Source organism: Harpia harpyja, chromosome 1 (genome assembly GCF_026419915.1).
Source record: "Harpia harpyja isolate bHarHar1 chromosome 1, bHarHar1 primary haplotype, whole genome shotgun sequence".
In the NCBI taxonomy this organism is placed as follows: Eukaryota; Metazoa; Chordata; class Aves; order Accipitriformes; family Accipitridae; genus Harpia; species Harpia harpyja.
The window spans coordinates 46,680,780-46,708,463 of NC_068940.1; the positions used below are offsets into that span (position 1 = coordinate 46,680,780).

Consider the following 27,684-nt stretch of genomic DNA (forward strand, 5'->3'; position numbering starts at 1 on the left):
TCTCCCAAGAACTCGTAAGCTCTGGAGACTGATGGTCCTGTTGAAACTACATGGACTGACAGTATCAGTTTGCCAAGAGCCTGCTGAAACCGTACAAGGCCACCAGCACTCACTGCTATCAGCAACAGCTGTGTAACTCCAACCATAGCCAAAAGGGTGGTGGCAGCTACATGCAGGCAAAGACTACAGGGGTACATATACACCTGATGAAATAAAGAACAGTCTGAGGGACTTTCCAAACAGCTGCCCAGAAGCCACGGAGCTTCCACTTCTGAGTGTAGAGCTGGGCTCAGCCTGCCAGGCTCTGCTCCAGCTGGGCAGCGAGTGAAGAAGTGAATGCAGTGTGTGAGCAGCTCACGCTCGGGGCAGAGCTGCCATCCAGAGGCACCTCACCTCCACAGGCTGGAGAAATGGGCCAAAAGGAGCCTGATGAAACTCAGGGACACATGCGGTGTCCTGCAGCTGAGGCAGACGAGGAGGAGGAATCCCTTGCAGCAGTCCTGTCCGAGTTCAGCGCAAGGCCGCCACGACGCTCTGGTGCTGGAGCGCCGGCTCGGAGGCAAGGCCGAGGCACCAGGGCCTGCTCCGTGACGGGACGCAAGATGCCTTTGTGGGGCAGCACAGCCGCCTGCGGGGAAGCCAGCGAGGAGGAGACGAAGCCAGGCTCTCGGCAGAGGCGGGAGGACGATGTGCAGCAGTGGGAAGCGCAGGGCCCCGACCAGACCGACGGCCCGGCCCGCCCCGGCGCTGGGGCAGGCCCCATGCCCAGGCGGGCGAGGGAGCGCAACGCTGAGCGGAAAGGGGCAGCTCGGGGCTGGAAGGTGGGACACCCGCCCGGGCCCGGCCGCGCCGCGCCGCGCCGCACCGCACCGCAGCGCTGGTGTCCCCGGCCCGCCTCCAGCCGGGCCCGGCCGCTCCCGCTCCCGCCCTCGCCAGGCGGGCCAGGGGAGGCGGCCTTCGCGCTCCCAGCGAAGTTCGCCCCGCCGCGCTCGCCGTAGCTCTCAAGCTCTGTCGGGAAGCGGTGGGGCGGTGCGGCGCGGGGCCTGCCGGTAGATGTAGTCTTCCCGGCCGAGCTCGTGCATCGGCGCCGCGTTCTCCGGGGCCGCCCGGGAACTACAGCCGGCGGTAGCCAGCGTGTGCCCGCGAGGATGGCGGCTCCCTTGGTGCTGGTGGTCCTGGTGGCCGTGACGGTCCGGGCTGTGCTCTACCGCTCCAGCCTCGCCGCCTTCATCTCCGAGCGGGTCGAGGTGTCGTCCCCGTTAAACGCCTGGAAGCGAGGTGAGGCCCGGCGGGCCCGGGACGGGGCACCGCTTCCCCGGCGCGGCTGAATGGGCCGAGGCCCGCGGGGGTGGGCGGTGAGGGGGCCGGAAGCGGCGGCCGCCCGGGGCTGGGGACCCCCGGGGGCCGGGAGCGCGGCTGCGAGGCGGGCGGGGGCCTGTCCCCGCCCCGGCGCCAGGCTGGGGCACGGCCGCGCGGGGCGAGGGCCGGGCTGCGGTCCCGGGTTTGGGGACCGGCCGCTCCTCTCCCGGGCCCGACAAAAAGCTGCAGGGAATGGTCCGCGGCAGTTGTCCTCGAGCGAAGAGCGCGGGTTGGGCAGCTGGGAGGGGGCGGGAGGGACACTGGGCCGAAGGCAGGAGGATGGGGGTTCAGCCATTGTGTACAGCTGGCCTGGTTGCACTTGTACAAGCTGGTTGCGTCACAGGTGTACGTCAAATGCAAGAATGACGAAACCTCGCACTGCATGTGGAGTTTCAGCAGCCTTGACTGAGTCGCTTTCGTTATGCTGTAACTGCACGGGCACCGTCTCACAGTGATTCCCTGTTCGTGCAGAGCTATTCACTGTTTCGTTTTCCTTGTTCAGTTTGTGGCCCCACGCCTTGTTACCGGCATGATTCAAATTCTCTTCTGAAGTACAGTTAGATCAAGGCTTTTTGGTGGCATTCATCTCTATAGTGTTTGAGCCAGTTAGGAACCTTAATTTGCTTTAGAGACAGCTCTTTGGGAAAATAATATCCATTTATTACGCAGGTAAAATTATTTGCAGTTTTGGGGTGGAAAACAGCAGCCCAGGGTAATAAAGGTCAAAAGCATGAATGCATTTGATGACCTGAGGTCTCCGCTCCACAGTGCGTAGCACTTCATGCTTCATAGTTTCAAAATACAGCTCCCAAAAATTCCCTTGCAGCAATGGATACTTTTTAAGTCTTACCTTAGAGCATCAAGGTAGGCATCTAGATAGTAAGGAGCATAATTAGGATCGCCTTGAAAAGCCTGGGCTGTCATCATACAGGAACTTTGTGGCAGAGACAGAATCTACTTCTCCAGCATATCACTGAACTGAGAACCTCTTGTTGCTTCGTGCAGTCTCCTGCCTCATTTCCCTCTGAACAAGTGGACCCATTTCCCATAGCTTCTTTCACTGCATACGCTGCTCAATCCCCAGGGGACCTTTGTGGTCAGTAAGGTGGAGATCCTATGGAAAAACATGTGCATGCATTGCAGTGCAAGCTGTAATTACATGATCACAAAGGATCTGAATTAAGGCTGCAAAATGTCAGAAAGTTTCAACAATGGGTAAAGCTTTTAGCTTTGCCTGGTAATACGTATTCATTTCTGCTCTTTTTATTGTGGTTTTAGACGTTTCAGGTCTCTCTGCATCTAATTAGGCAAAGTAGCTATATGATGTTGTGATTTGTCCTCTTAGAATTAGTATTTCTCCAGTACAGATATCATGTATCACATAATAGATGACTTAAAATCAGTAAATATCATACACGTGATTTATATATAGTTAAGTGCAAAACATTTCAGCTGTAACATTTTTAGCCGAAACAAACAACTAAATTACAACTGACCATTCAGTAGCTAAAGAAATTTGCATGGCAGAAGTAAGAAAGCAATCAATTCTAGCTGGTTGTTGGCTTTGTGAGATTTTGTGTCACCCATTCAGATGGCAATTCAAAGTGAGATTCTTACGAGTGTGGGTGTTTTAAAAACTGCAGTTTTACCATCATGAGATTTTTCTCTTCCCACATTACAGGATTCTAATGCAGGCATTTTCTATGTTTCAGTGGTCGAAGGATTAGCTCTGCTGGATTTAGGGGTCTCACCGTATTCTGGAGCTATTTTTCATGAGGTCGGTATGCATGTTTCATTTTAAACGTGATATTCAAGTGGCACATTTCTTAGTCTTACTGCTCATGGACCGGCAAAGGCTGGGGACCTGTCTTGTCCTAAAGACTTCAGAGAACTTGGAGTAGTGCAGTTGTCTGTGCAATAGTTGTATATGTAGTGACTAGCACAGTGAGGAAATACAGTTTATCACAGAATAACTCATTGCTGTGCAGATGATAGACATTGTAATATTTGTTACTGCGTAAGGAGAGTCTGAAATAGGGGACATCTGTAGTAAGCAAAATACTTTGTTCACATCCAGATGTTTCTGTCAGCAGAAGCCAGAGCAGGGAGAGACAGTGTCATTGTGAGTCTGAACGCAGTTTTAGTGGATAGCGGCATCATGCGTTTCTGCATTTGCAGAAATACTAACATTAGCACAAGCGTGCAGTACATTTATTCCTCCTCTTGAACACACCTCGTTCCTCCAAACATTTAAGCACCTGTGGGGTTTTGTGCTCTTGAGTGGTCTTATTGATACCAAGGTATGCTCATACATAGTGTCTCCTAGGGGTGAGGCAGATACTTTGTACACCTCTGAAAACTTGTTTCTCTTCAATAAATTCTCCTTCTTTAAACACAGTTTTCTCCCAGACTCTGAAATATTTTCCAATGCTTATTTGTACCTTCACATTATTTTAAAAGTATTTCAAAAGAAATATATTTTCTCACAGTGAAGACTGAATTTACACCATGTAAATATAGTACTTCCAGATTAAGCTTTTCTGTCACAGGAATAATTCAGAAACATGCTCTTCCTCTTACCCTAAAAGGGAAAAGCTGTGGGAGTAAGAGGATGATAGGACTGTAGTCTTACTGCTTTATGTTTTTAACATGCTTTCTTATTTGTGCTTTATAAAAGACTCATCTAAACAACAGACTAAACAGTGAAACCAGCTATGTAGGAAATACTTTCAAAAGTACCTGCAAACAACCTGAAAAAATAGATTCTCTAGAAAAAAAATATTTTCTAAAGCTATTCTTTATATGCTTTCTATTGTAATTCTACCACTGTACTAGTAGAAGTGAAAAGTTGGAATAAAATATAATTTTCAAAGTTGATGGTGTCTTTTCGTAAAGTGTATTGAGAACTTTGCAAGGAAAAAGACCAGTAAGTGCACTTTGATTAATCACTTTACTCTGAAGTAACAGCGTTGTAGAAGAGGCTGAGGAAAATTACGTTTCACAGTCTCTTGTAGTACTACTCTCTTTTTCTCATCAAATCGCCAGTTGTTTTATCTGGACAGTATTTGACATGGGTTTCCCTTCTGCTCTCTTTTAGACCCCACTGATAATATATCTCTTTCACTTCCTGATTGAATATGCTGAATTGGTGTTCATGGTAAGTGCTCCTGGAAAGCTCCTCTTGAAAGGTGCTGTTCTGTGAAATGCTGAGTATGACTTTCCTCTTACTCCTGCAAGAATCGGGGACCTTCAGCCTCCCTGTAGTTCAGACTCCTGCTGAGCTCACAGTTTAATTAGAAAGGCAGCTTTGCCTGTACAAACCCACATGCAGGCTTTCCCCTTGTTGTACATATTCCTTCTTTCTTGTGAGTTCTTGGTTAGATACGTATCCCACAGAGGAATGGGAAGTTGGCATGTGGTTTCAAATTTCAAAGGTTACCTCTTACAGGTCAGAATATTTTGTCCCCCCAGCCTGATTCCTACACTGCAGTGTTTCTCACTAAAACCTGCTGCCAAACCCCAGGCCTGCAAAGAGAACACAAATGGGTTAGTCCTCCAAATGTCTCTTGTAAACTCTTCTCCGAGTTCTGCATAATTCAGAAGGACAGAAATCATATAGCTGGCTGCACATGCCACCTGGTGGAGCCTCTCTCCCCAGATCCCTGCTGGGCAGGTCTCATGCAGAGCTAACAGCCATCTGCGTTGTGCTTGTGCTGGTCGTTCAGATGACTGTACTGCTGCCTGGTTTGGGACAGCTCAAAGCGCTGTCATGCTTTGGTTGGTTAATGGACAGGTGGGTTTAGCCAGCTGGGCACTGCCCCAGTGTTGCCTGTGCTCTAATTAAACCAGTGATTCTCTCTATTACCCTTGCATACTTCTTTCCATGTGCAATTTATTTCCCCTTAATTCCCCGTTCTCTGGTTTTGTAAATATTAATACCTTTGATACAGCTCATGGCTTCAAGGTTAAGCGGTGGTGTGTGAGCACAGTGCACAAATCAGCAATCTAGTGTTTTTAAAGCTTGTTTTTTCTTCTCGTGAGCTGAATCAGATCAGAGCCCTTATTCAGCATTGTAGTCCTGTCCGATATCTTTTTCTCCATTTGTTTATTTCGCTTACAGTCAGTCTGTCTATGCCTTGCTTTTTTAGGTAACTGATGTGCTAACTGCTGTTGCCCTTTACTTGGCCATCCAAGACTTCAACAAAGTTGTGGTAGGCTGACTTGCCAGTGTTGTTGGTCCTCTTCTCCCAGCAAGTATAAATATCTTGTACCAAAGAAAACATGCCAGAAGATGCAGTATCAACCAGTCCTTTTTGCAGTAAATCTGATCATATCTGGATGATCAGTAAACATGGGGAGTGAATGTGGTAAACAACTGAGGTTATTTTAAGTTCTGTTGTGGCAGTATTACAGTATGAAACAAATTAGCGTCTGTAGCTACCACACTGCACTTGAATGATGATCACAGCAGTGTAGGTTCTTTGATCTGAAAGGAGTGTAAAGAATTTGAGAAATTTGTGAGAATGCAATAGCCAATGAAACGCAGACAAGTCTAGAGTCACGGTACGCAAGAGGAGATGTGAGATTTTAGAATGCGTACTGAAAACCCACTTTCAGTTGTCATGGCAGTTTGCAGTATACAGAATTTAATTACTGGACTATGGATTTGGCAAGACTTGAGCACTCCCTTTTCTCACCTCTGCTCCTGCTACAATCTTCTGTACATTTTGTAGCTAGGGCCTGGAATGTTTTAGGTTGAACAGGGTTTGTGTTTGCACACAGCATGAGTTAATACACAGGCTGGAGGCGTGTAAAGGAAGGAATGAAATCTTCCAAGGATGCTGAGGTGACATCAGTCATTCTAGTGAGTAAATTATAAGTACACGTATTTGGAGGTGAGTGATTCTTCCCAGCTCTCTCTCATAAGTAGCTCAAAGAACATTTTGTGTAAGCAATGCTGTGCTCTCTGCGATCCTAGAGAGGCAGTGATTCAGTATCAACATGAACAGGGAGGCTGCATTTTCTACAGCATCAGTGTGGTCTCCCATCCAGCTACGTGCTTGTTCCTTGTCCTCTGACTTTGAGGTTGAAGAAATAACTCACGATAGAACTGCAGACATGTAAAAATCCTGCGTGTGAGTTACTTTGCTCATTGAGAATTTATTGCCAGCATCTCTCTCCTTCTGTCTCACCATGACATAGTTCAGTAGGTTCGTAATTCAGATTTCTCTTTTGTCTCCATAGAGAACATCATAGAACAAAATAGATTAGAGAGAGATTTTAGGTCCCTAAAGGAGATTTGGCATAGAGGTATCCATCTTCAAAATAACAAAGACTGCAGACTTCTGTGACTTGGTTTCTCAGGAGCTTGTTTGTTGAACAGTGAATTTATAAAGTCAGCTTTTCATTGGAGATCCAGACAGGCTTTAGGAAGATTGAAAGTATTAAACTCTAGTGTGGTGAATTCACTGTCAGCTGTGTCAAGAGCTAGACACAGGTAATTAAGGAAGTTCAAATAAGTAGAGATTATCTGCTTTCTCCTGACTTCCACTTCAGTTGTTAAGTATTTGGGAAAAGAGGGGGGGGGGTTGTTCTGTTTGTACAACACCTCACATAACATGAGTTTTAGCTCATGCCTGGGGCTCATATATGTTTTACAGTAATGGATATCCTGAGTAATAAGAAATAATGACTTTCCTCATCTGACAGTCTTTGGTTGTTTTCCCTTGTTCAGTTCAAAAAGCAAAAGCTTCTAATAGAATTGGATAAATATGCACCAGATGTGGCTGAACTCATCCAGACGCCCATGGAAATGCATTACATCCCCCTCAAGGTAGCACTATTGTAAGTACTGCTTCTCGTAGGGTGCAGTAGGCTGCTTTGGTTCCTCAGCTTCCTTTGGGTTTTATTTGTCTGATTTGGGGCTTCAACATTTGTTGAAGATTCCCCCCCCCCCCCCCCCCCCCGAAATATTGAATTTCCTATTATATATTAAAAAAACCCCAGCCCTGAATACTCTGTCTGAAAGTGAAAAGCAGATGCTTTTCCAAATGATTGTTGCCAACAAGTAAATTCACTCAGGCACTCTAAGACCGGCTCAACAGCATAAGGTCATTAGTTTGGTAGCAAGAATGTTGTGTCTGCACAGATCACACTCCCGTTTATTTTGGCCGTATGCTAATGTTATTGAAATTGATTCTATGCCTCCCAAATGCCTCAGGTGTCATTTCAGAAAAGTTAGGTGAATTTTTGAGCAGTTGGACAAAATGTTTGCTGAATATCACAACTTGAATATACCAGAATTGCTTATAACAATTCAAAGATATTTTCAGGTTGTCATCTTAATAATGTCATGTCTTGGTGTTCCTCTGTATACTAAACATTTTTTTTATTTCAGAAAGCTTCAACTAAAATAAATAATATACAAGTGAGATACTTAATGTCAAAGAATTATTTTTTTCATTGGGATTTGACATGAAGAAATTATTGCGTGAATTATTCTGTGACAGAGAAATTTTTTGTTAGATAAGTTGTTATTTTTTCTTTTTTTTTCATACGCATTTTGTAAAATGCTAAATTCCCCAGGGCAAGTCAGTAAATTGCAGACTGGTTTGTATTTAACATTGTTGCACATTACCACAGTAAGGTTGCCGTTAAATTGTACCTGTCCTGCTGTATGCTGTCTCTGTGGAAACACAGGAAAAGGCAGGCTGGGACTCAGAGAAATAGGAAAAATGTAAAGAGATTATTAGGAAATCATCAGCCCTGTCGACTCACTCTGATTGATTTAGTTATTAGCAAGGTTGATCTGTACATTATCTTGCTTATTGTATTGGTAATCCTTCCATTTTTCTGTGCTTTGAACCTAGTTAAATGAGATTATTGTAATTCTCATTTCCAAAAGGAGCTGGCATCCTTACTAACTAAAGTGTGGCTGCAGTCTGGAAGGTAAAGGTGTTCAGAGTTTGCTGTCTTGCCATAATTCCAATTAAAATATGCCAGATTTTCATATCTGGCAAGTTTTGTGTTCAGATCATACCATGGTGAACATAAATGATTGCTCTGCCATAGCAGAGTGTGCAGGTGCAATTGGGTTGGGGGAAACTCTGCTAATGTCTCAGGATTTGTTTCCATCTTGCTGTCTTATTTTTATTACTTCTTCAGAGCCAGTAGATGTGAGTAGCAGGAAGAGTTTACTTTGAATCCAATAATCCTAGGTCTGACTGAATAAATGCACGATGTTTCTGCTAAGCAAGAAACATTTTTGGTGGTCATTTTCTAGGACAGAACTTGCATTTTAGACATCTTCTCAACTGTCTCCTTTCCTCCAGTGTGCTCCCTGTGGCCACTGTGTCCAAGGCTACAATCCAAAGATCTGGTTTTTGCTCCAGACTGAAGAACTTGTTCAGCTGAGTTAATTTGAGGGTGAGAGGATCCCATCAAATGTAAATAAACGAAAAGAAATAGCAAAGTGCATCTGTTTTTCCTTTGAACATCTCTTTAATCAGATGCTGTGTCCTTTGAATGTAACTCGAGCTTTGCTCTTTTTCAGCTACCTGTTAAACCCCTACACGGTGATGTCTTGCGTGGCAAAGTCCACCTGCGCCATCAACAATACTGTCATTGCATTCTTCATTTTAGCTACAATAAAAGGTAATGCAATAAAGAAAAAATGGTTCTTTATTACTTTCTGTAAAGATTAGAAGAGTAGCAGAAATTAAATCGAGGTGGAACTTTACAGATATGATTGCTACAAAGATCTCAGTGAAACACACAGCAGAAATGGGACTGGAGCAAGGTCAAAGTTCTAGCTGAAATCACAAGATCAAGAGACATTATAGTCAAGTCAAAACTTAATTTCACAGCTGTGTACCTAGGAATTTCATCTCTAAAAACTGACTCCTTTTCCTGGATGACTTAAAATAGTTTTCTGTTTATGAAGTAATGCATGTCTGTGTGTAGGAGGACATAATACTCTGCTGCTCTTTCTTTTGCACATGAATATGCACTTAAAGTGTTGTAATTTGGTTTTAAAGTGTATCTTTGAACTTTTATTCAAAAGCAAGCAGTTGCCTGCAGCTATTATTTGGCTTTCACTCACAGTTGTAAACTTGGTTTGAAATTAGCTGATTAAGCTTTGGGGAAACAGAAACCATAACCAAAGACCCATACCAGCACAGTTGAATAGATTGTGACAGAATAGCTGTTTCATTCATTTTGTGCATAATGCCAGGTTTCTTTTTCTTTTATGACTCCCCAGTGCTGAAGTCTTTTAGCATATGTGATTTGTACTAGTCATATAAGTTTTAGGAGTTCTCTGCTGGATCAGAGGAAAGGTCAGTCTGATCTCTTGTCGCCAGCACTGCCCAGACCCAGACCTTGTGAAGAAAGCTGATATAGATTGTTTCTATCAGTGTTTCCAAAAGAAACTTTTCCTCCAATTATTGACTAATTGAGGCAGGAGGGGGTTTGATTTAAAACCATTTGCAAAGGCAAACAAGTGGGATCCTTTTAGTTAAACTGATTTTTAACTGTTCACTGATACCATATGACGAATAGTTCAGTCATAGACAAAACTGTAGTGGCTGTCCCTAGTGTTTTCTCCTTGACTGGGAGTGAGGCAGCCTCTAGGTTTTAAAGTGGGCGAAGAGAGGATATCAGATTATGACTGATTTCTGGGTACGAATTCTTTAAGCTCTGTGCAGAATTGGACACTTGATGAAATAGAGCATAGGGAGGTTTCTGTCTAGGAGAGCGTAGTTGAAGAATGGAGAAGGCTCATCAGCAGGTAACCTTATATTTTCTTTCAAAAGGTGGAAGCAGCGAGAAGCTTCCCGAGTGTTTGATGTCAGTAGGCTGATGATTAGTCCAATGCACTGAGTCAGGGTTCTTGCTGTCTAAGCTGTATTTTTAAAGATGACTTCCATCAAGTGACTTAAGACTGAAAGCTATAACCAGGCTACTGCACTGGGTGCTTGTATTTTTATTGTTTAACCTGGAACCTTTTGGACTTGATTTCTGGTGTTGGTGGTTGGGCAATGTGGGTACTCAGCACTTAGCTCAACCTGATACACCTCAAATAAAGCTTCCTCAATAAAGGCATTCATATTTTTAAGACCACTTGGAAAAGCTGTGCTAATCCTTTCTATGCCTCAGTTTTGGTATCTGTAAAGTAGGGCTAATGCCACTTAATTCCTTCAGCTGCAGACTTTGGCTTGCTCTCTTTCACAGAGTTTTGCTGAGGGCCCTGACACATTCTGGTGACGAGGTTATCCAGCATGCCCACTATGAGTATAACAGCTGTTTCATGTGGATATGACTTAAGTGAATGCATTCCCATGCATAAACAGCAGACAGCATGGTCTATTTATAGACTGAATTACATTAATCTCTTTCTGTATGTGAATGATAGGAGATATAAACCAGTCAGCATTTTTTTCTTGTGGGAGAATCACCTCGGTATGAGTCATTCTCTGTTCAAAATGTAGTTAAGAAAAGGACACTCTCCAAGACACATTCTGCTAAAAACGCCTTTAAAGTGGTGTTCTGATATTTGTAAAGCCCCTGCAAAGGATTATGCATTTCTTTCCATTTGGACTTCCTGTCTGTAAAGCTGTTTATATTAAATGTTCCTTACAAATGAACATTTTTTTTTTCTTTGCAGGTAGTGCCTTCCTCAGTGCTGTGTTCCTGGCCTTAGCAACCTACCAGTCACTCTACCCTCTCACATTGTTTGCTCCAGCACTCCTTTACCTTCTACAGGTAGATGCTTTCTGACTGTTGGTACCTGTTGTCTTCTTGTAGCTGTGCAGGGACCGTCCTTAGCTATTGAAAGGGGAGTTGGAGAAGTCCTGAGTTTCAGAAAAAGTGACTCTCCTCAAGCCATGGGAAGTTTGAAGCCTTAATGGGGATGCCTGTGCATAAAGAGAAGGGACCAGAAAGTCATCTAAAGAACTGCCTGGTGTTTAGCTTGCCCGAAATAAGTGCTATTCTTTGTGTTGTGTGAATAGCAATGAGGATTTTAGACCTGGAGTATTTCCTTTCCACTGACGTGGATCACTGAGCTGTGTTTGAATGAGGAGCTGTATGTTTGAATCACTCAAACTCAGAAATGCTGATTTGGAGTTTAATGGCAAAAGGCATGTGCTTGTGAAAGTGGCTGGTTGCCCTTGTCCTTTCTCCCTCCCATTAACAGGACCCCTGAATTCCAGCAGGGCTGACCTTGATCATTCATGGGTACACAGTGCCTCAACAGACAGACACTGCTCCAGGTAAAACTAGCCCAGCAGTAGGCTGGTAGGCACATATGCAGGCAGGGGTGGGGTTTAAAGCTGAAGCAGCTCTTTGCTAGTGAGTGGATTCATCACCCATTTGTCTGCATGCTTCCCACTGGTCTCTCTCAGCTCTTGTGCTGATACTGTAAACAACGACTTAATTGAGAGTCCAAATTGTAATGCACTTAATGAAAACCGATCATTTGCTAGTCTTATTCTGATATGGGAGTAATGTGAGGCTGTGACTGCTAGCAGAGAACTCATCCCACTTCGCAGATCACTTGGTGATCATTTTTATTATTTTGCCATTTTGAAAGTCCTGCTGTTGAGTGTTTTGCCAGTCTTTCTTGGTTACTTCTGTCCTGTCTCCCTCATGATTTTTATAGCTAATCTTAACTACAGGTTCATTACAGCCTATTCTCAAATCTCTGAGCTTCAAAAGAGAATGGAGAGTCAGTTCTAGTCCATTTTCTTTCCCTGACTATCTGACATGAATGTGTCTTACTTTTTTTCAGAAATTGTATTATTATTACTCTTTGCAAGACAAGAACTTCTGCGAGTCAGTGTTGCTTTTTCAGTTTGATAATTTTTAGGAGCATTTCCTTTCTATGTCTTATATTTTGATCTCATTTGCTCTCTTTTAACTTTAGTCAAAGTAAAGTACAAGCATTGTGTTCACAAGCAACAAGTGCTTTGATATGTGAATGCCTAATTTGCAACTTTTAAAGGGCATCATGCTAGTGTGTGTTCTTTTATCCAGATTTGTAAATGAACTTTCCTGCATTCTTTGTACAGAATTAAATAGCTTTTCTCCAGGACTTTGCAACCTGTCCTGCCAAAAATCCCTGGTAAACTTGCTTACATTGTTCCAGCAAGTGGCGTTAAACACACCATGACTGAGAAAACAGAGCATGCTTTACACAGAGCCCACATCAGTTAGAGCTGGCTCTCTGTACATCTGCCAGTGTAAACCGTAGTACCAAATGGAAAAGCTACATCACTGACTTGGAGCTGCAGAACTCTGAGCAATTCCCAAAACTGTTTGCCCCTCTGTGTATATTTGTCTTTACAAATGCAGTCAGGGGACCTCTTGGAGTGAGATAGCCATATGTCATGTTATGTGACAAGGGCTTGTGGTTGACCTGTCAGGACATGTGGCAGTGGCAGGACTGCAGTGGTTGTCTTTGTCTGAGGAGGCAGCCTTTTAGAGGGACTCCTTTGTGCTTAGGAACCCACTGAATGTCCTCTTTCCCTGATTTCAGCAGAGCATGAGTGCCAGTCCATGTGATAGAGACCTGGCATCGCAGGGTGGTGGGTCATGGAGCAGGGCTCTCAGTCACCCAGTTGATGTGGGTTCATGCAGTCGAAGGCAGGCAGCAGTACAGTATTGCAAACATCTGAAATACAAGTGTAGCTGTGAGGAGGTGTGTGTAAATATTACATTGAGTGCATGAAACTTGACTCGCTGCAAGAAGAAATGACCAGCTTAGCTTACTGTATTTTTAAGCACAGTTCTGGAAATGCATGCAATGTGTATGACTTAATTGGCCAAAGTGGAGGACATCAAGCAAATTGTGGTTGAGCGCCACTCCTTCCAGTGCCATAGTGCCAGTGTTTGATGCTTTCTTTCATCAATTTAAAATGATGTTCTGAACACTCAGGCTTTCTTGTGGCTTTCTACCTGATGACGGATATCTGCCTGCTTGTATTTCATTTTCAGCGTCAGTTCATACCAATAAAACTGAAAAGTAAAAGCTTCTGGCTCTACACCATGCAGTATGCAGCCCTGTACTTGTGCAGCCTGGTGGTGATCATCTGCCTCTCCTTCTTCCTCCTCAACTCCTGGGATTTTATCCCATCTGTTTATGGGTTTATGTAAGTATAAGGATTCTTACTGTTTTTTCTGTGTAGCCTCCACCCATGTTGTTTCTTGTGCATCACACACAGGTGCCCCACTCCCTGTCCTAAGGAGAGTGTGGTCTGTGATTTTACTGGCAATGCAAGAAAAGAAAGAGTGTGTGGAGGAGAGCAGGCATTAGCCAACTTCTGTTAATTAAGTAACAGCAAGAATTAGAGAAGACAGGAGATGTTTTCCACTGAGTTGTTTGGAAATTGATTTGATCGTTGAGCTACCGCGGCTGTGAAATTTTCATCTCTGCAGAAATGTCTGCTTGGGAACGGTTTAAATCCTGCTGGGGCATAGGAAAGGATTAGTCCCTTTTCTCTCCAGGTTTTCACCCTTTTGGTTTCTCTTCCACGGATTTACAATATAGATCCTCCAGCCAGTAGCACACGATAGTTAATTAATCTAACAGAAGCAGGGCAGTGAAAAACAACCATTTAAAAATGTTACTTTACCTTTTCTTTTCAAATTTCAGCCTTTCCGTTCCAGATCTGACACCCAATATTGGCCTTTTCTGGTACTTCTTTGCAGAGATGTTTGAACACTTTAGTCTTTTCTTCGTATGTGTGTTTCAAATCAATGTGTTCTTCTACACCATTCCCTTGGCAATAAAGCTAAAGTAAGTATGTTTCTCTGCTAGTTTTTTTAATCTCAGTTGTCCAGTGGAAGCTTATAAGGCTGGCATCAAACGTCTGGATCTACAAGCCTGAAAAGGATAGGGTTTTTTTTAACAGGGCCTATCCTCCTCATTTCCCAAAGTTTCAATCTTTATTCCTCTTAAATAGAGTGAGTAGGGCTCTGCTATGCAACAGATGTGTTACAGGCATCAAAAGAGAGAGCAGAAATTTAGGCAATAGAGGTGCCTGCTCCCTGCCAGCATAAGCCAGTGTAGTCAGAAAGCAAGAACTCTTGGGTGGAACTTCAAGTTCTTTATTGTCAGAAAAAAAGTGAAAACTTGGGGACATTCCTAGTGGACTGTGCTGACAACGTTACCCTTCTTTCTGATAAAAACACCCGTTAACATGCCTGGATTCTCAGTGTGCTTATCCTGTTGACCTGGAATGGATACAGACATAATGACATACCAGAGGGATAAACTATGGGCTTCTCCAAATAACCTTCAGAGATGAGGTGCTGATTGCTTTTTGGTGAATAAGACAGAGCTGGGGAAGAGCAGCCCAGGTGACCAACTGTATGAATGTATGTTGAGTAGAGGCATGAAGTTTCTGTGTGAGGGCAGTGAGCAGATGTGCATCCCCTTTTACTAGTTCTCTGCAGAGCAGCTCAGTCTACCCCACCCAGCACTCAGAAGCTTGTTTGGAGAGAACAGGGGTATGAGATCCTCTTTGAGCCTATCCCACGGTACATTTGTGCCCTTGCTGATATTCATTTCCAGTTTCCAGAGACTGTGCTGCATCCTCTTATCCTTTGTGTCTTTTCCCTTCTAGGGAACACCCTGTGTTCTTCATGTTTGTCCAGATCGCAATCATTTCTATCTTCAAGTCCTATCCCACTGTGGGAGACATTGCATTGTACATGGCCTTCCTTCCAGTCTGGAGCCACCTTTACAGATGTAAGTTCTTTGTGTTTGATTGTTCCTTATCTGGAATGGGAAAGGGCCTGTCCAATACCTGTCACCACTAAACCAAACCAGGCCTAGGTCCACAGGCTCTTGTGGCCTCCTTGGGGTGTCTGGCAGGAGACTTGATTTTTCTCTACAGTCTCTAACATGTCTTTAGGACTAGGGTTGAAATTGGTTGAGGAGGGAATTTTCACTTGTACCTTATCTTCCCCCTCTCTCCAAGTTGTTCTGAAGATAAACTTTTTTTAAGAACTTTTTATAGTCCTGCAGAAGGGATGTGGCTTATTTAAAGTACATCCATCCTTCAAATGCTTCACTCCCATTTAAGGCTGTGTAACTTGAACGCTGCTCCTGCAGTTGGTGAGTCCCCCAGCCCTAAAATCCTGCACCTTGCAGTGGTTCTTTGTTTTGCATCTCCTTGTTTGCTCAGAGTGAAAGTAACTGAATTATTCCAAGCAATTGTCCAGTTTTTCTTAAATGCTTCATAAACAATGTCTTTAGCTCTTTAAATCACCAGAGAGCTTCCTGATGATTTTCAAACTCAGTCTCTAGAACCTACTACACTGGGGAGATTTGGGAGCGCTGTGTTCTTCCTGGTGTTTCTTGCTTAAACCAACTGCTTTGACCAACCCTGCCAGGTTGTCCAGGCCTTTTAGTGCAGTGTTCTCTAACCCAGGCCAAGTGTGTTTATGGACAGCTAGCCTGCCTGATGTCAGGAGGCATAATCAGGAGTCAAGAGACTTGGACACCATCTGCTCTATTAGTTTTAGACTAAGGAAAGCTAAGGCCAAAGCAGCTGTGATAAAACAGGCCAGGAAGCCCCATGCTAACCCTGAGCATGTTGCAGCCATAGCAGATGATGTACTTCTGAAAAATCCTGATTCAGCGTAATTCAGTTGCATGTTACAAGCATGCAGATAAGGGGACTATGACCAGTGAGAGGGACAGTCATCTGTCACATGCTCCCACCCCACAGTGAGTGAATAGTGAACAAGAAGTTTAAAAAGATAGGTGTGAACAGGTTTGGATGTGACAATGCTCTTAAAATGTCAGATAGCTCCCTTCAGCTGCAGAATGATGGGGAGTCTTTCACTTACCTTCAGGGACATTGGCTGAACATTGGACATTGCCAAGCACAGCAACACAAGTGCCGGGATGAATTATAATACTGCTGCCAAAAGGACAGGCATAAATAGTTCACAGAAAACAAAATCTCTTCTGGCCTAGTAGTTTTTAGCTCTTTTAGACAAAGTTGTGCTTGGGTTTTGTCCATCTGACACATCCTCACACACACTAATGGATTCTCGCTATACTTGCGCCTCCCACAGTCAAGTGTTCGTCAACGCATTTGGCCTATATGAGTTTCCTCCTTTTATGGTGCTTTCATTTCCTTACTGCCTCCTGAGAAAGTATCTCTTTTCCTACGGCCCACAGGTTCATTTTTTTTCCTTTGTTGTCAGCTTGACGAAGCTAGGGAATGGCATGCTCTGCTCTCTGAATCGTAATGCTAGTGGAAAGCCCTTCTCAAAACTGCTAGTTACTGTAATGTAGACACCAAAAAGCCAAAGTCCTCCAAGGAAGAGTATTTGGAAGCAGGACCTAGAGGGAAAGAGCTCCAAATGAGGATTTCACACTCAAGAAAAGGCAGAAGTATTTATTTTAAAGGGAAATGTAGTGGATTTCTTATAAAAGCTAGCCAGGAAATTATTAAAGCAAACTGTGAAAGATTATTGGAGAGAAGTATGTGTTGGCAAGTGCCTCTCCCCCACTGCCCATACCCTAAATACCATCAGCGGTTGTGTGAGCATGGCTGCTCAATAATGCATCATTTTAACATCTTGGTTTTCTTTTGCAGTCCTCCGGAACATCTTCATCCTGTCATGTGTGCTCATTGTCTGCTCCCTCCTGTTCCCCGTTCTGTGGCATCTATGGATTTATGCAGGAAGTGCCAACTCCAATTTTTATTATGCCATCACGTTGACTTTCAACATAGGGCAGGTTAGTAGAGCGAGGCAAACAAGGCTGCGCTTTGGGTAGGTCACTGGATCGGGTGTCCTGTCAGAAACAGTGAATTCTGCAGGACGTGTCTGGATCTTTGCATCCTGTGTAGTCCTGCATAGCAGCTTCCTGCCTCTCCTTGCTCCAGCTGAAATCTGCCTAGTCCTCACGTTCTGGCACACTAATGGAAAAGAGTTCTTGTAGTATTTGAGCTATAGCTTAACAATCCAACTAGATTGTACTGCAAGTTACATGGTCTGTTCCTTGACAGCAGAGGAAAAGTGTCTCGGTATGGCAGGACTAAGAGCACACGTGAATGGAGAAGGTGAGCTAAGAGGGGAAATGCAAAAAAACATGGGGCAGCAGCAGTGGGGCCAGACAACAGGCAGATGAGAACTGCCCATACACAGGGACATGTCACCAATTTTTCTGAGCACTATACCTGACTGAATCGTGGGGTTGTGAGCACATGCAGGGTCTCAGTCATGCCAGGGCTTGCTCTCCCTGCTTCTCTCAAGGCTGTTCTAGATGCACGACTTTCACTAGCCTTAGGGAAAACAGAGCTTAGCACCCGTGGAGGATGGGATTCAGTGTACACAGTTGCTACAACCTTTTCTAAGTCCTTCCTCTTCTCTGTGCTATTTCTTGTGTCCCTAAGCCGTGGGACAGTTTCACATGGGGGTGAGCAGAATGTTCATTTCATCTTAAAGTTGCCTTTGTTTTGAATGTGCCTCAGCCATTTATGTTTGTCTGCTTCTCCTAAAACTAGAGGAGCGGTTTTGCCAGGGGCTGAAAATCACCTGCTTGTACCTCCCCCACCCCATTGATAAATGGGGACAAACATCCATTCTGTAAAAGCAAAAAGGGACTCCGTAGAGTGAGAGGGTGTAGAGAGATACTACTGAGAAGGGTTTATAGGAAATTGGGAGTGGTTCATTAACTCTCTAACTACATGTCTTGCTATGGAATGAAAGCAATAGTAAAACTTTAATTAGAGATGGCAGGTGTTGATATTCTAAGAGGATTTTATTTCCTACCTGAGAAAGTCATAGTAGATCCTGCAAGGTCTTGTGCTCTGTGTAAATGCAGACCGAGCAAAAATCTAATTTCCTTGTGAGAAAGAACTAGCCCTCAGCCCCATTAACCTCAGCTCTTTCTTTTCCCATTAAGACATCTGCGGAGAAGTTTAGTTAAAAGTAAAATCAACCATATTGATATAGCATGTCCGTAGTCAGCCATGGTGTTCAGCAAAACAAGTGGACAGAATAAGCATGGCTGTTTTCATTCTTCCTGGGCACCTCTACCCTTCTCTGTCTGTTCTCCTTTGCACTTTCTCCTCTGACCTCAGCAGTTTGCAGCCCTGTTTCTCTTTCCCTCAGTCTCCACCCGGTCCTCCATATCCTCCCATCCTGCCACTGAGTCTTCTCCACAGGAGCTGTACTTAACAGTAACCCAAGCAGGCTCTGGCCGACAGCCTGACTCTCCCTCCCCTGTCCCCTTAGCACTGCAGCATACTTCAGGTGAGGCATTGTGCCAAAGGGATGCATTTAGTGGCATCTGGACATTAGGACAATAACTGCTAGCTTGGTCTAGCACTCAAAAGGTTTTCCAATCTAGTTATGTGATGCCGTTTCCAAATGGAGAAGGTCAGCATTCTTGGGGGAGGGTCACACCACAAGAGGCTAAATGACAAATGGCACTACAGAGCCAGTGGGTCACTGTCTGTGCTTACAGTAGCCCAGCCTGCCCCTGCAGAGGCATCTTGCCCAAGGTGACTGCTTTAGAAAAACCACTGAGACCCACTTGTGTGTTCTCAGTGCCTTTTAGGAAAGGGAGCAGTCACACTGTGGTGCCTCAGTACAGCCAAAGTGGGGCTGAGGAAGGGAGGGACGTTGTGATTTCCACATCAGGTTTCCATGTTCACTGTGGTTCTCTGCAAGGCACTTCAGTTGTGATTTCACATTACGACATGGCCAGTGGCAATACCAGCCTAAGTTACACCTGTCTCCCGAGCAACACGGGACGGTGCCAACATCCATGTGTGTGGCAGCATGCTCTGACCTGGATCAGGGGAAAATCTGGGGGATAGCAAGCTCTGTTCACCACTTAAAGGGAGACAGTGTGCAAACATATACACAGGGTTGGGTGTCCCACAGAGAGGGCATGACAGGGGCAGGAAGGAGATGCAGAAGTGATGGGGGTGGAAGAAGTGCTTTTATCTGGTGGTGTCTGTCAGTGTTGTACTGTGAAGCCACAGCCTTGACATTTCAGCTCTTCTCTTCACCCCTTAGCCTGGTAAGTATTATTCTGTTAAACTGCTAAAACTTCTGTTTGCTAAGGCTGACCTGGGGAGCTGTGGTATTCCTTCTGCTGCCTGCAAGCTTCTTACCCTTTCTGAGTGGAAATGGCAGTTGAAAACCAACCACAATTGAAAAGTGCTTAATAGCAATCAGCAGCAGGAGACTTTGAGCATTTGGGTTGAACTGCATGACAGTGTTTGCATGGAAGGAGTCCTGTGGGTGAGGCTGAGATGGTCTGTAAAGCTGCGACACAGATGGACCTCCCATTGTCATCTATTTTGGCCAGTTTATGGAGCTGCTGTCTCCTTAGCAGAGATGTCTGTGAGAACACACTGGTAGCGCAACAAATAGATTAGTGTAAGTCTCCTTTGGCTTAATACTGTCAGGCTATGGACAAGGAGTGTTCACAGAATCACAGTGTCGTCTTTTGCAAAGCATCATGAACAGCCTAAGAACTTCTTAAACCCCTTCAGGGTCCATCACAAACACATGTCCCTTTTTATTCCTTGTTCTGAAGCATCACTGATGTGTCTGAACATCTCGCTTCTGCAGATCCTGCTCATCTCGGATTATTTCTATGCCTTCCTCCGGCGGGAGTACTACCTCACTCATGGACTCCACTTGACAAGGCAAGATGGGACAGAGGCCATGCTTGTTTTGAAATAAGGATTGTACCCGCCATTCCCTGGGACATGCAAAGCTTGGGGTATGTGGGGTGGGTGGGGAAGGTTCCCTGAATGAGGTCTGACTTGGGGAATGATACCTACTGAAAGAAAGGGTTGAAGTTCTTCTGGGAATACCCTCCTGAGCTGTGGGCTCAGTGCAGAGACTGTAGGAGGTACAAGTAGGAGCTGCAGTGCCTCTGTCTGGAGTATCTCCCTTCTTCCCTCAGCTGTGCTTTTCACTGCGACCTCAACCATCAACTCTGGGCGGTCCAGCAGGAACTGGAGAAAGTGTCTTGAGCTAAAAGTGGGGCTGAATCTCTGGCCCAGAAAGAGCTCAGCCCATAAGCTGTTTAATTTACTATTACTGCTTCTTGGAGATGTTTGCTTCTCCTGGAAATTGCCCCCTGCTCCTGCTTGGCTCAAGGCAATTTCTGGATACCTGGTGCTTAAGCCCTGGCTGCAGATGCCATTTCTTGGTTCTCCTGCTGTTGTGGGACCTGGAAAAATCACTCATGCTCAGGCACAGCGGGTGCTTGTGAAACAAATGGGTGACCAAGGATGAATGACCTGTTGAAAGGACAGCTAAAGCTGCTGCCACAGGTAATAATCTTGGCGCTCAAACACTAGTAAGAACTGGAATTGAGGTGAAAACAGGAGCAGGGTGGGCACCAGGTAACTGCTGGATCCCATTAAAGCAATGCAGACACTTTCGTATCAGGAGCTGCACAGAGGCATTACAGGGTCTCAGAAGAAGGAACACTACTGTGGAGGTGATGGATAGACTCCTGCTACTCCTTGTTTCTGTAGGGTAACAAAGCTTGGCAGTGCAGGGCTCACACTATACCGTTGTGATTGCTTGGGGAGGCAGCCTGGATGTGGAATGAGCAAGCTGCCTGCCTGGGCTAGAGACCAGGAGGTGTCAAAAATCTCCCCTTTAAGGCCCCAGACCAAATCCGGAAGGAGCCTCAGCCACTGCTGTTGTGAAGTTGTTGGGCTCCAGGTGTTCCACAGCCACTTAGCACTATGGGATATGCACTTCCCCATGTTACCCTCTTGCAAGTACAGTGATGGTATCTTGCGGCTGTGTGGGGGGGACTCCATTAAAGCACTATCCCTTGGTTCCCCCATGGCTCCCTTCTGTCTGTGCTCAGACCTGCTCACTTCAGAGCTGCTGCCGCTGCTGACCCCGTGAATGTGACCCACCAGGGCGAATCCACCAGGCAGACTTCTTGCTCTGCTGGTTGCGTGGTGGCACTGAGAAGCAGTAACCACAGTGTGAAAGCCTTCTCACTGGTGTTGGGGCAGCAGGCAGCCCACTTCTCCACTGACCCCAAGAAAAATCCAAACGGCTGGGAATGTGACAACATCGAAACCGAACTGCACCTGGTACAGAGCAACTGAGAGACCAGTGTGCCCAGGCAGTTGTGTAAACAGCTCTTCTTTCTTTCTGGACAATTAAAACTTTTGCCTTACTGCACTGCTATTAGCGCTTTGGTGGGGGATTGTTAATCCGAGTCCAGCTCAGCCCTCCACGCTCAGCCACTCTGGCTGGGGCAGGCAGTGCAGCAGCCCTGTGCCTCCAGCTGTGGAGGGGGCACACAGAGGCAGGGCTGCTGGCTGTGTGGCATGTCAAGGAGCAAAATAAACTGCAAGTTTTAAACACCTCTTGTGTGCTCTGTGTTTGGGAGGGGGCTGAGAATGGGGGTCAGGACAGGACTAGAGGGTGAGTGGGGGCTCTGGGAGGAACCAAGAGGCACATGGAGGGGTCGTGAGGGGACTTGAAAGCAAACACAGGGGTCAGGAGGGAAAACAAGCGGCCATGGGGCACACCAAAGAGCAAACAGATGTCTCTGGGGCACGCTGAAACCCACTCTAGTTTTAGGAAATGCCAGCTATGCATGGTTCAACCAGACAGCAGTATAAAAGAAAATAAGAGGGTGAAGAGCTGGGACTAGCTGGGGGCTATCCATTTTACAGCCCTCCTCTTCCCATAACAACATAGAAAATAATTCACCCAGCAGGAGAGACGGTGCTGGCAGGAGGAGGCAGGACTGAGCCGAGGGGCCACAGGCAGCAGCTCTGTCCTCTGTCTCCAGCAGCTGAATTTGTTCCTGTGACTGTTCCCAGGGCCCACTCCTGGCTGCCCACCGGCATCCCCAGGCTGGCTCCATCTGGGTCTCCCAGGGGAGCAGGTCCCAAAGCTGGACTCGGAAGCAGTCCTGAGAAGAAGTAACGGTGTGAGCACTGGGGGGGGGGGGGGGGCAGAGGAAGAGCGAGGGGCAGAGGCATTGGCACTGGTATGGACAGAGCAGAGGCAAGGACAGGGAAAGGGCAAGGGCAGAGGCAGGGATAGGGCCAGGACAATGGGCAAGTGCATAAGCAGAGAAGGCAAAAGGAGAGGGAAGGGGCAGGAATGGGGAAGGGGCAGGGGCATGAGCAAGGGCAGGGGCAGTGAAGAGATAAAGAAAGGACCAGGGCAGGGGCAATGCAGGACAGTGCAGTGTCAGGCACAGTGTCAAGGGCAGGGACAGGCAATGAACAGGGGCAGAATCAGGGGCAGGGGTACAGAAAGGGCAGAGCAGGAGCAGGGTCAAGGGCAAGGCAGGGCAGGGGTGGGCTGGCTAAAGGACAGGGGCAGAAGTACTGGTGTGGGTAGGGGTATGGAAAGAGCAGGGACAGATGGTGGGGCAGAAGCAACTGCAGGGACAGGGGCAGAACTGGGCAGGAGCAGGGATGGCTGCCCTACTCAGACAGGGACTGGGTGCCCTGTCCTGGCTCCTGAGCAGGGAGTGGGTACCAGGGGAGGCTTTTGGGGCCACCGGTACCACCCAGCCCACCCGGGACCCTGCCAGTGGCCAAGGGCCAGCCATGGCGGGCACCAGGAACCCCCAACCTCCTGCTGCCATCCTGGGGTCACTGCTGCCATCGAAGCCTAGTGGGGACAGCAGAGCTTGGGACCCACCCACCAGGGCAGCCAGGACTGATGGGGATGCAGTGGGCCCTGCCATGGAGGTGAGGAGCAACCCCAAAAATGCCTGCAGTGGGGCCAGGGCCTGAGACAGGCCATCGTACCACCATGCAGGGTACATAGCAACTCCTGTATTGGCATAAATGGGCCAGTATTACTGTTGGGCCCACAGGCTCATGGCTATGCTGACTGGTTGGGCGGGGGGGGGGGGGGGAAGCAGCAGTGGGAAGGGGACACACCAGGGCACCACAGCCCCTCCCTGGTTTGCAGGAGCTTCTCCAGCAGTGCCTGAGGCAGGGGAATGCCTTGGCCAGGGGTTCACTCCTGCAGCCACTGCCCCCCCAGCTCTCCCAGGGCCCTGGCTCTCCCCACTGCAGGATGTCAGCCCAGGCTGCCTCTCCCAGATCGAGGGGCACATGCCACCAGGTGTTGGCAGTTGCTACAACCATTGCAAAAGTCATGTTGCAAAGAGCAACACAGGCATGACTTGCCTGTTGATCCCAAAACAAGGGCTCCCATGCAGCCACAGGGCTCCCTGCTTGGTGATCCAGACCCTGGCCCAGGCGGCAGCTGGGCTGCAAAGGAGACGATGGCCACCGGCCTCCCAGCGCCTGGCTGGAGGGGAATGCCTGCCCACCCCTCCCAGCACCACACAGGACCTGGCTCTGCAGGAGGACACATCCTGGACCCCCCCCCATTAGCCAGGGCAGGCTGCCGGCATCCCCACCCATGTCATGTGCTGGGTGGGACCAGCACAGGTGAACATTAACCCGGGGTGGTGTTGAGGGCTCCCTGGCAAAGCAGCTCCCAGCAGCACCTGCACACCTGCGATGAGGGGGATCTGTGCCTCCTACCAGCTCCTGGCAGGTCCAGTGTGACAGTGTCCCACGTGGCAGTGTGGGCACTGGGAAGGAGGTCCAGGGCAGTGCCAGGAAGCACCAGCTGGGCTGGATGCATAGCTGGCCGGGCAGATGGGGGCTGCCCTGGGGAGAGCAAGGGGCTGAGGAAGTGCAGAGGGTGATGGGCACATTAGGGACCTGCCCCTTTAGCCCTGCTGCCCCCTGAGGATCCAAGCACCCTTGGGGCAGGAGATCTCCTGCCGCCTGGGGCTGCCCTCTTGTGCCCTTGGGGTGTTTTCTGCCAGTCCCCCACCTGTGGCAGGGAATTGCTGCCCACCTGCCCTCGGGCAGGGGCTGCACCCACAGCTGCCCTGAACGTGTGGCCAGCTGAGACACTTGTCACCAGCTGCCACCAGGACCAAGGCACATCCCTGACCCCATGCGCTGCGGGGCCAGCCCAGCTGTGGACAAGGAGGGGAGTGGCTGGGCTTCGCCCCTTCTGCTGGGGCTGAGGTTGGGCTGCAGCTGTTAAAGCCTCCCTTGCCTCCTCTACCTCCACCTCCTCCTCAGGCAGCCCCCCCCATCCTGGTACTTCTGTATGCAGTGGTGGTATGGCCTGGCAGGGTACCAAGGGCATGGCATGGCACAGCAGGGCTGTTGGGAGCAGCAGGCAGCCAGGAGCTGGGCTGGAGGCTCAGCCAAGTGCCCATCCCTGTGGCCTTTGCGCCCCTTCACCCAGCCCCTGGATGGGACACAGCCCATGCAGGGTGGGTTCAGGGATGCTGCTCCCTCGGAGCCCGCAGAGATGCTCACCTCCACTTGCCCCCAGCCCGACAAGGATGAGGAGCTGCCTGTGGGATGTGGGGAGCTGGCCGGAGAGGGGCAGCCAGGCTGGGAGGGAGCCCCAGCAGCGGCCCCGGCACTGGAGGAGCCATGCAGGCTGGCACTGAGCACACCGAGCAGCATCCTGCAGGACAGGGAGATCCAGGTGGTGAGGGATCCTCCCACCAGCACAAGGACCCCAACACACACACCCCTCCCCTGCGCCATGCAGCCATGGCCACTGTTCTGCCAGGAACTGGTCCAGTGCAAGGCCAGATGGGTGATATCCCTCTGTCCCAGGGGACAGCCACCTCAGCAGTGCCTCTTGGAGGTTGCAGGGGGTGGGGTGGGGGGGGGGGAGGATGCTCAGAGACATATGTCAGAAGGGTTCTCAGGATGAGGATGCTTGTGGGGGGAGCATGCTGGGAGGCTGCTGGGTGGGCCAGGAGCTTGAGGAGACCCTTTGGGAACATGTTTGGGGAGGAGGATTCTTGGGGACACCTTTTGGGAGGATGCTCACTTGGGAGGAGGTCTCTTGGGAGGGGGTCGAGTGCTTGGGGAGATGTCTTGGGATGATACTGGGCATGAGGTGGGGAGGATGACTGGGGAGACCTCTTCAGGGGGGATGCTTGGGGTGGGGGAGGATGCTCAGAAGCAGCCTGCCAGCCCTGGCTGAGCCCGCTCTGCCCCAGCTGGGCTCCCACCTGCCCCCCCCGGCTGACACAGCAGCGCTGGCACCTGCTGTGCTGCACCAGGTGGGACGGCTTCAGCCTGCGGACCCTGTACCGGTTCAGGGGCCAGCTAGGCTCCCCCACCCTGCTGCTCATCAGGGACACAGAGGCACAGCCGGTCCCTCCCCAGCCCAGCTGCCCCATGGCACTGGGGGCAGCGAACACAGCATCACCCGGGGCCTGGCCACATCCTCACTGCTGCCAGCAGGATGGGGGACACGCTCCAGCATTGGGGAGCCCCACCAAGCACTGCAGCATGGGAGTCCCCCTCTCTGTTCCCCCCAGGCCTTCGGTGCCTTCTCTGTCACCACCATTCGCTGCAGCAATGGCTTCTACAGGACAGGGGAGACCTTCGTCTTCTTCTCCCCGGACCTGAAGGTGGGGGCTGCAGGCTGCCAGCCACAGGGCACCCCGGAGTGGGGGGGGCTGGTGATGCTCCTGGGACCTGGCCATGCTGGGGGGTCCCCAAGGTGCTGGGGAGGGGTCTGGGGTGACATGACTGCACTTGGCTGGATGTGGGTGAAGCAGCTGGGGGACCCTACCAGCTGTAGTTCCCTGGGTTCATCCAGGGCTGGGGGGAGAAGGCAAATCCCAGCCAGCCATGCAGGGAGGGGGGCTCAGGGAAGGGAACCCTGCCCAGCCAGGCATCACCAGGCATCCTCTGCATGCCAGGGCAGTCGCAACCCAGCATCAGTGGGACATGGAGGCAGCTCAGCCACATCTGCCTGCAGTAGCAGGGGTCCGTGTGTGAGATGGGGGGGGGGGGTGGCATCAGTGGGTGGCAGCCATCCCCTGGGGGGGCCCCCAGCGCTGCTGGCAGGGATGGGCCAGCACCAGGATGGTGCCCACAGGCTCAGCCCGGTCTTCCTCTGGAGAAGCAGCACACAGTGGGGACAGGCAGAGCTAGCTTTGCTCAGCAGCCCCCAGCTGTCCCTTGCAGGACAGGAACAGGGGTGGGGATGGGGATGTTGCACCCCAGCCCACAGTCCCAGCCAACTGCTGTCCTCACACAGGTGTTCAGGTGGATGGGCAGGAACAACTTCTTTGTGAAAGGGGACATAGACCTGCTGATGATTGGTGGGGGCAGGTAGGAGCTGCGCCGGCAGCTTCAGCAGCCCACAGGGTCCCCAGCCCTGATGGCCTTCGGGGCCATGATCTGAGCCCAGGCTGCCCTGCAGAGCTGGGTCCAGGCAGTGCCAGTGGTTTGAACCCAAAAACACCAGTGGAGGTTGTCCAGCAGCACTGGCCATTTCATCTCCCTGACCCTGCTGCTGGCAGGCCTGCCTGCTCCTTGCCTGCAGGCAGGGTGGCAGCCCCAGGAGTGGCTGCTTGTCCTGTCTCATCCCCGTTGTGACTGTCCCTTGTGCTTGGCTTCCTCGGCAGGAGGGCAGCTGGGACTGGGGATGGGGAGGTGGCTGGGGAGGTCTCCAGGCATGGAGGAGGCAGGGGAGGGAACTCTCAGCCAACCATGCCGTTGGCACCTTCCCAGCAGTAAATTTGGGCTGTGGCTGGACAGAGACCTGCACTACAGGGGCAGCCACCCCTGCGAGACTTTTGACAATGAGACCCTCTCACCCGGGGAAGAGTTCTGCATCCAAGACCTGGAAGTGTGGGGCCTGGCCTGATCCTGCCACCCACACCTGTGGACAGAGGTGGCATCAGCGGGGATGCTTTGGGACCGATGTCTCGTGCACAGCTGTTCCCTGCCAACACTCACCGAGCCTGCTGGGATGGTGCACAGCCTCACCCTTGCCTCCCTCCACCCTGTCCCCAGCAATGTCTCCATTTCATGTGCCAACAGCTGGTAGGGGCAGCATGATGGGGACAGGCTGCAGTGGGATCTCAGACACCTGCAGCGCTGCTGCTACCATGCCGGGGTGGCTGCAGGACTGGCCCCCACCGTGGCACTGAGCACCCTGCCTGGCCAGGATGACATAGAGCCACCCCAGGAGGAGAGTGTGGTGGGGCCAAGCACCACACAGTCCCACATGGAGAAACAAGCTTCAAGAGCAGCATGATGCCAGCAGGACCAAGCAAGCCCAGGCAGCCTCTGCCCCACCAGCCACTGCCCCTGGGGCTGGCGCTGCCAGGGCTGGCAGGCAATATGGTGACCACTCATCAATAAAGAGGCAGAGCTGCGCTCCCAGCTTTGTCCTTGCCCTAGAAACAATGCATGGCACCATGAAGTTGTGCAAAGCAAGTGACGGCGAGCAGACCGGGAGCTGCGAGAGCACCATCCGTGC

General features: G+C 49.0%; 2 protein-coding genes across 2 annotated transcripts; both read left to right on the forward strand.

Moving 5' to 3' along the window:
• The first annotated feature begins 1,019 nt into the window (after positions 1–1,019).
• PIGU (phosphatidylinositol glycan anchor biosynthesis class U) lies at positions 1,020–21,453 on the forward strand. The gene is made up of 12 exons (XM_052791351.1): positions 1,020–1,278; positions 3,072–3,136; positions 4,457–4,516; positions 5,508–5,570; positions 7,094–7,203; positions 8,912–9,012; positions 11,024–11,121; positions 13,354–13,508; positions 14,012–14,155; positions 14,985–15,109; positions 16,974–17,116; positions 19,969–21,453. The coding sequence occupies exons 1-12, from the start codon at positions 1,149–1,151 to the stop codon at positions 20,080–20,082; spliced, it is 1,308 nt and encodes a 435-aa protein (XP_052647311.1). The 5' UTR covers positions 1,020–1,148; the 3' UTR covers positions 20,083–21,453.
• Positions 21,454–23,879: 2,426 nt separating this feature from the next.
• Positions 23,880–27,272, forward strand: TLDC2 (TBC/LysM-associated domain containing 2). Its single transcript, XM_052787404.1, is given in 7 exon segments — positions 23,880–23,912; positions 24,718–24,879; positions 25,403–25,417; positions 25,419–25,559; positions 25,727–25,819; positions 26,455–26,528; positions 26,931–27,272. Coding segments are annotated over 7 exon segments (654 nt in total). The 3' UTR covers positions 27,067–27,272.
• The last annotated feature ends 412 nt before the right edge of the window (positions 27,273–27,684 follow it).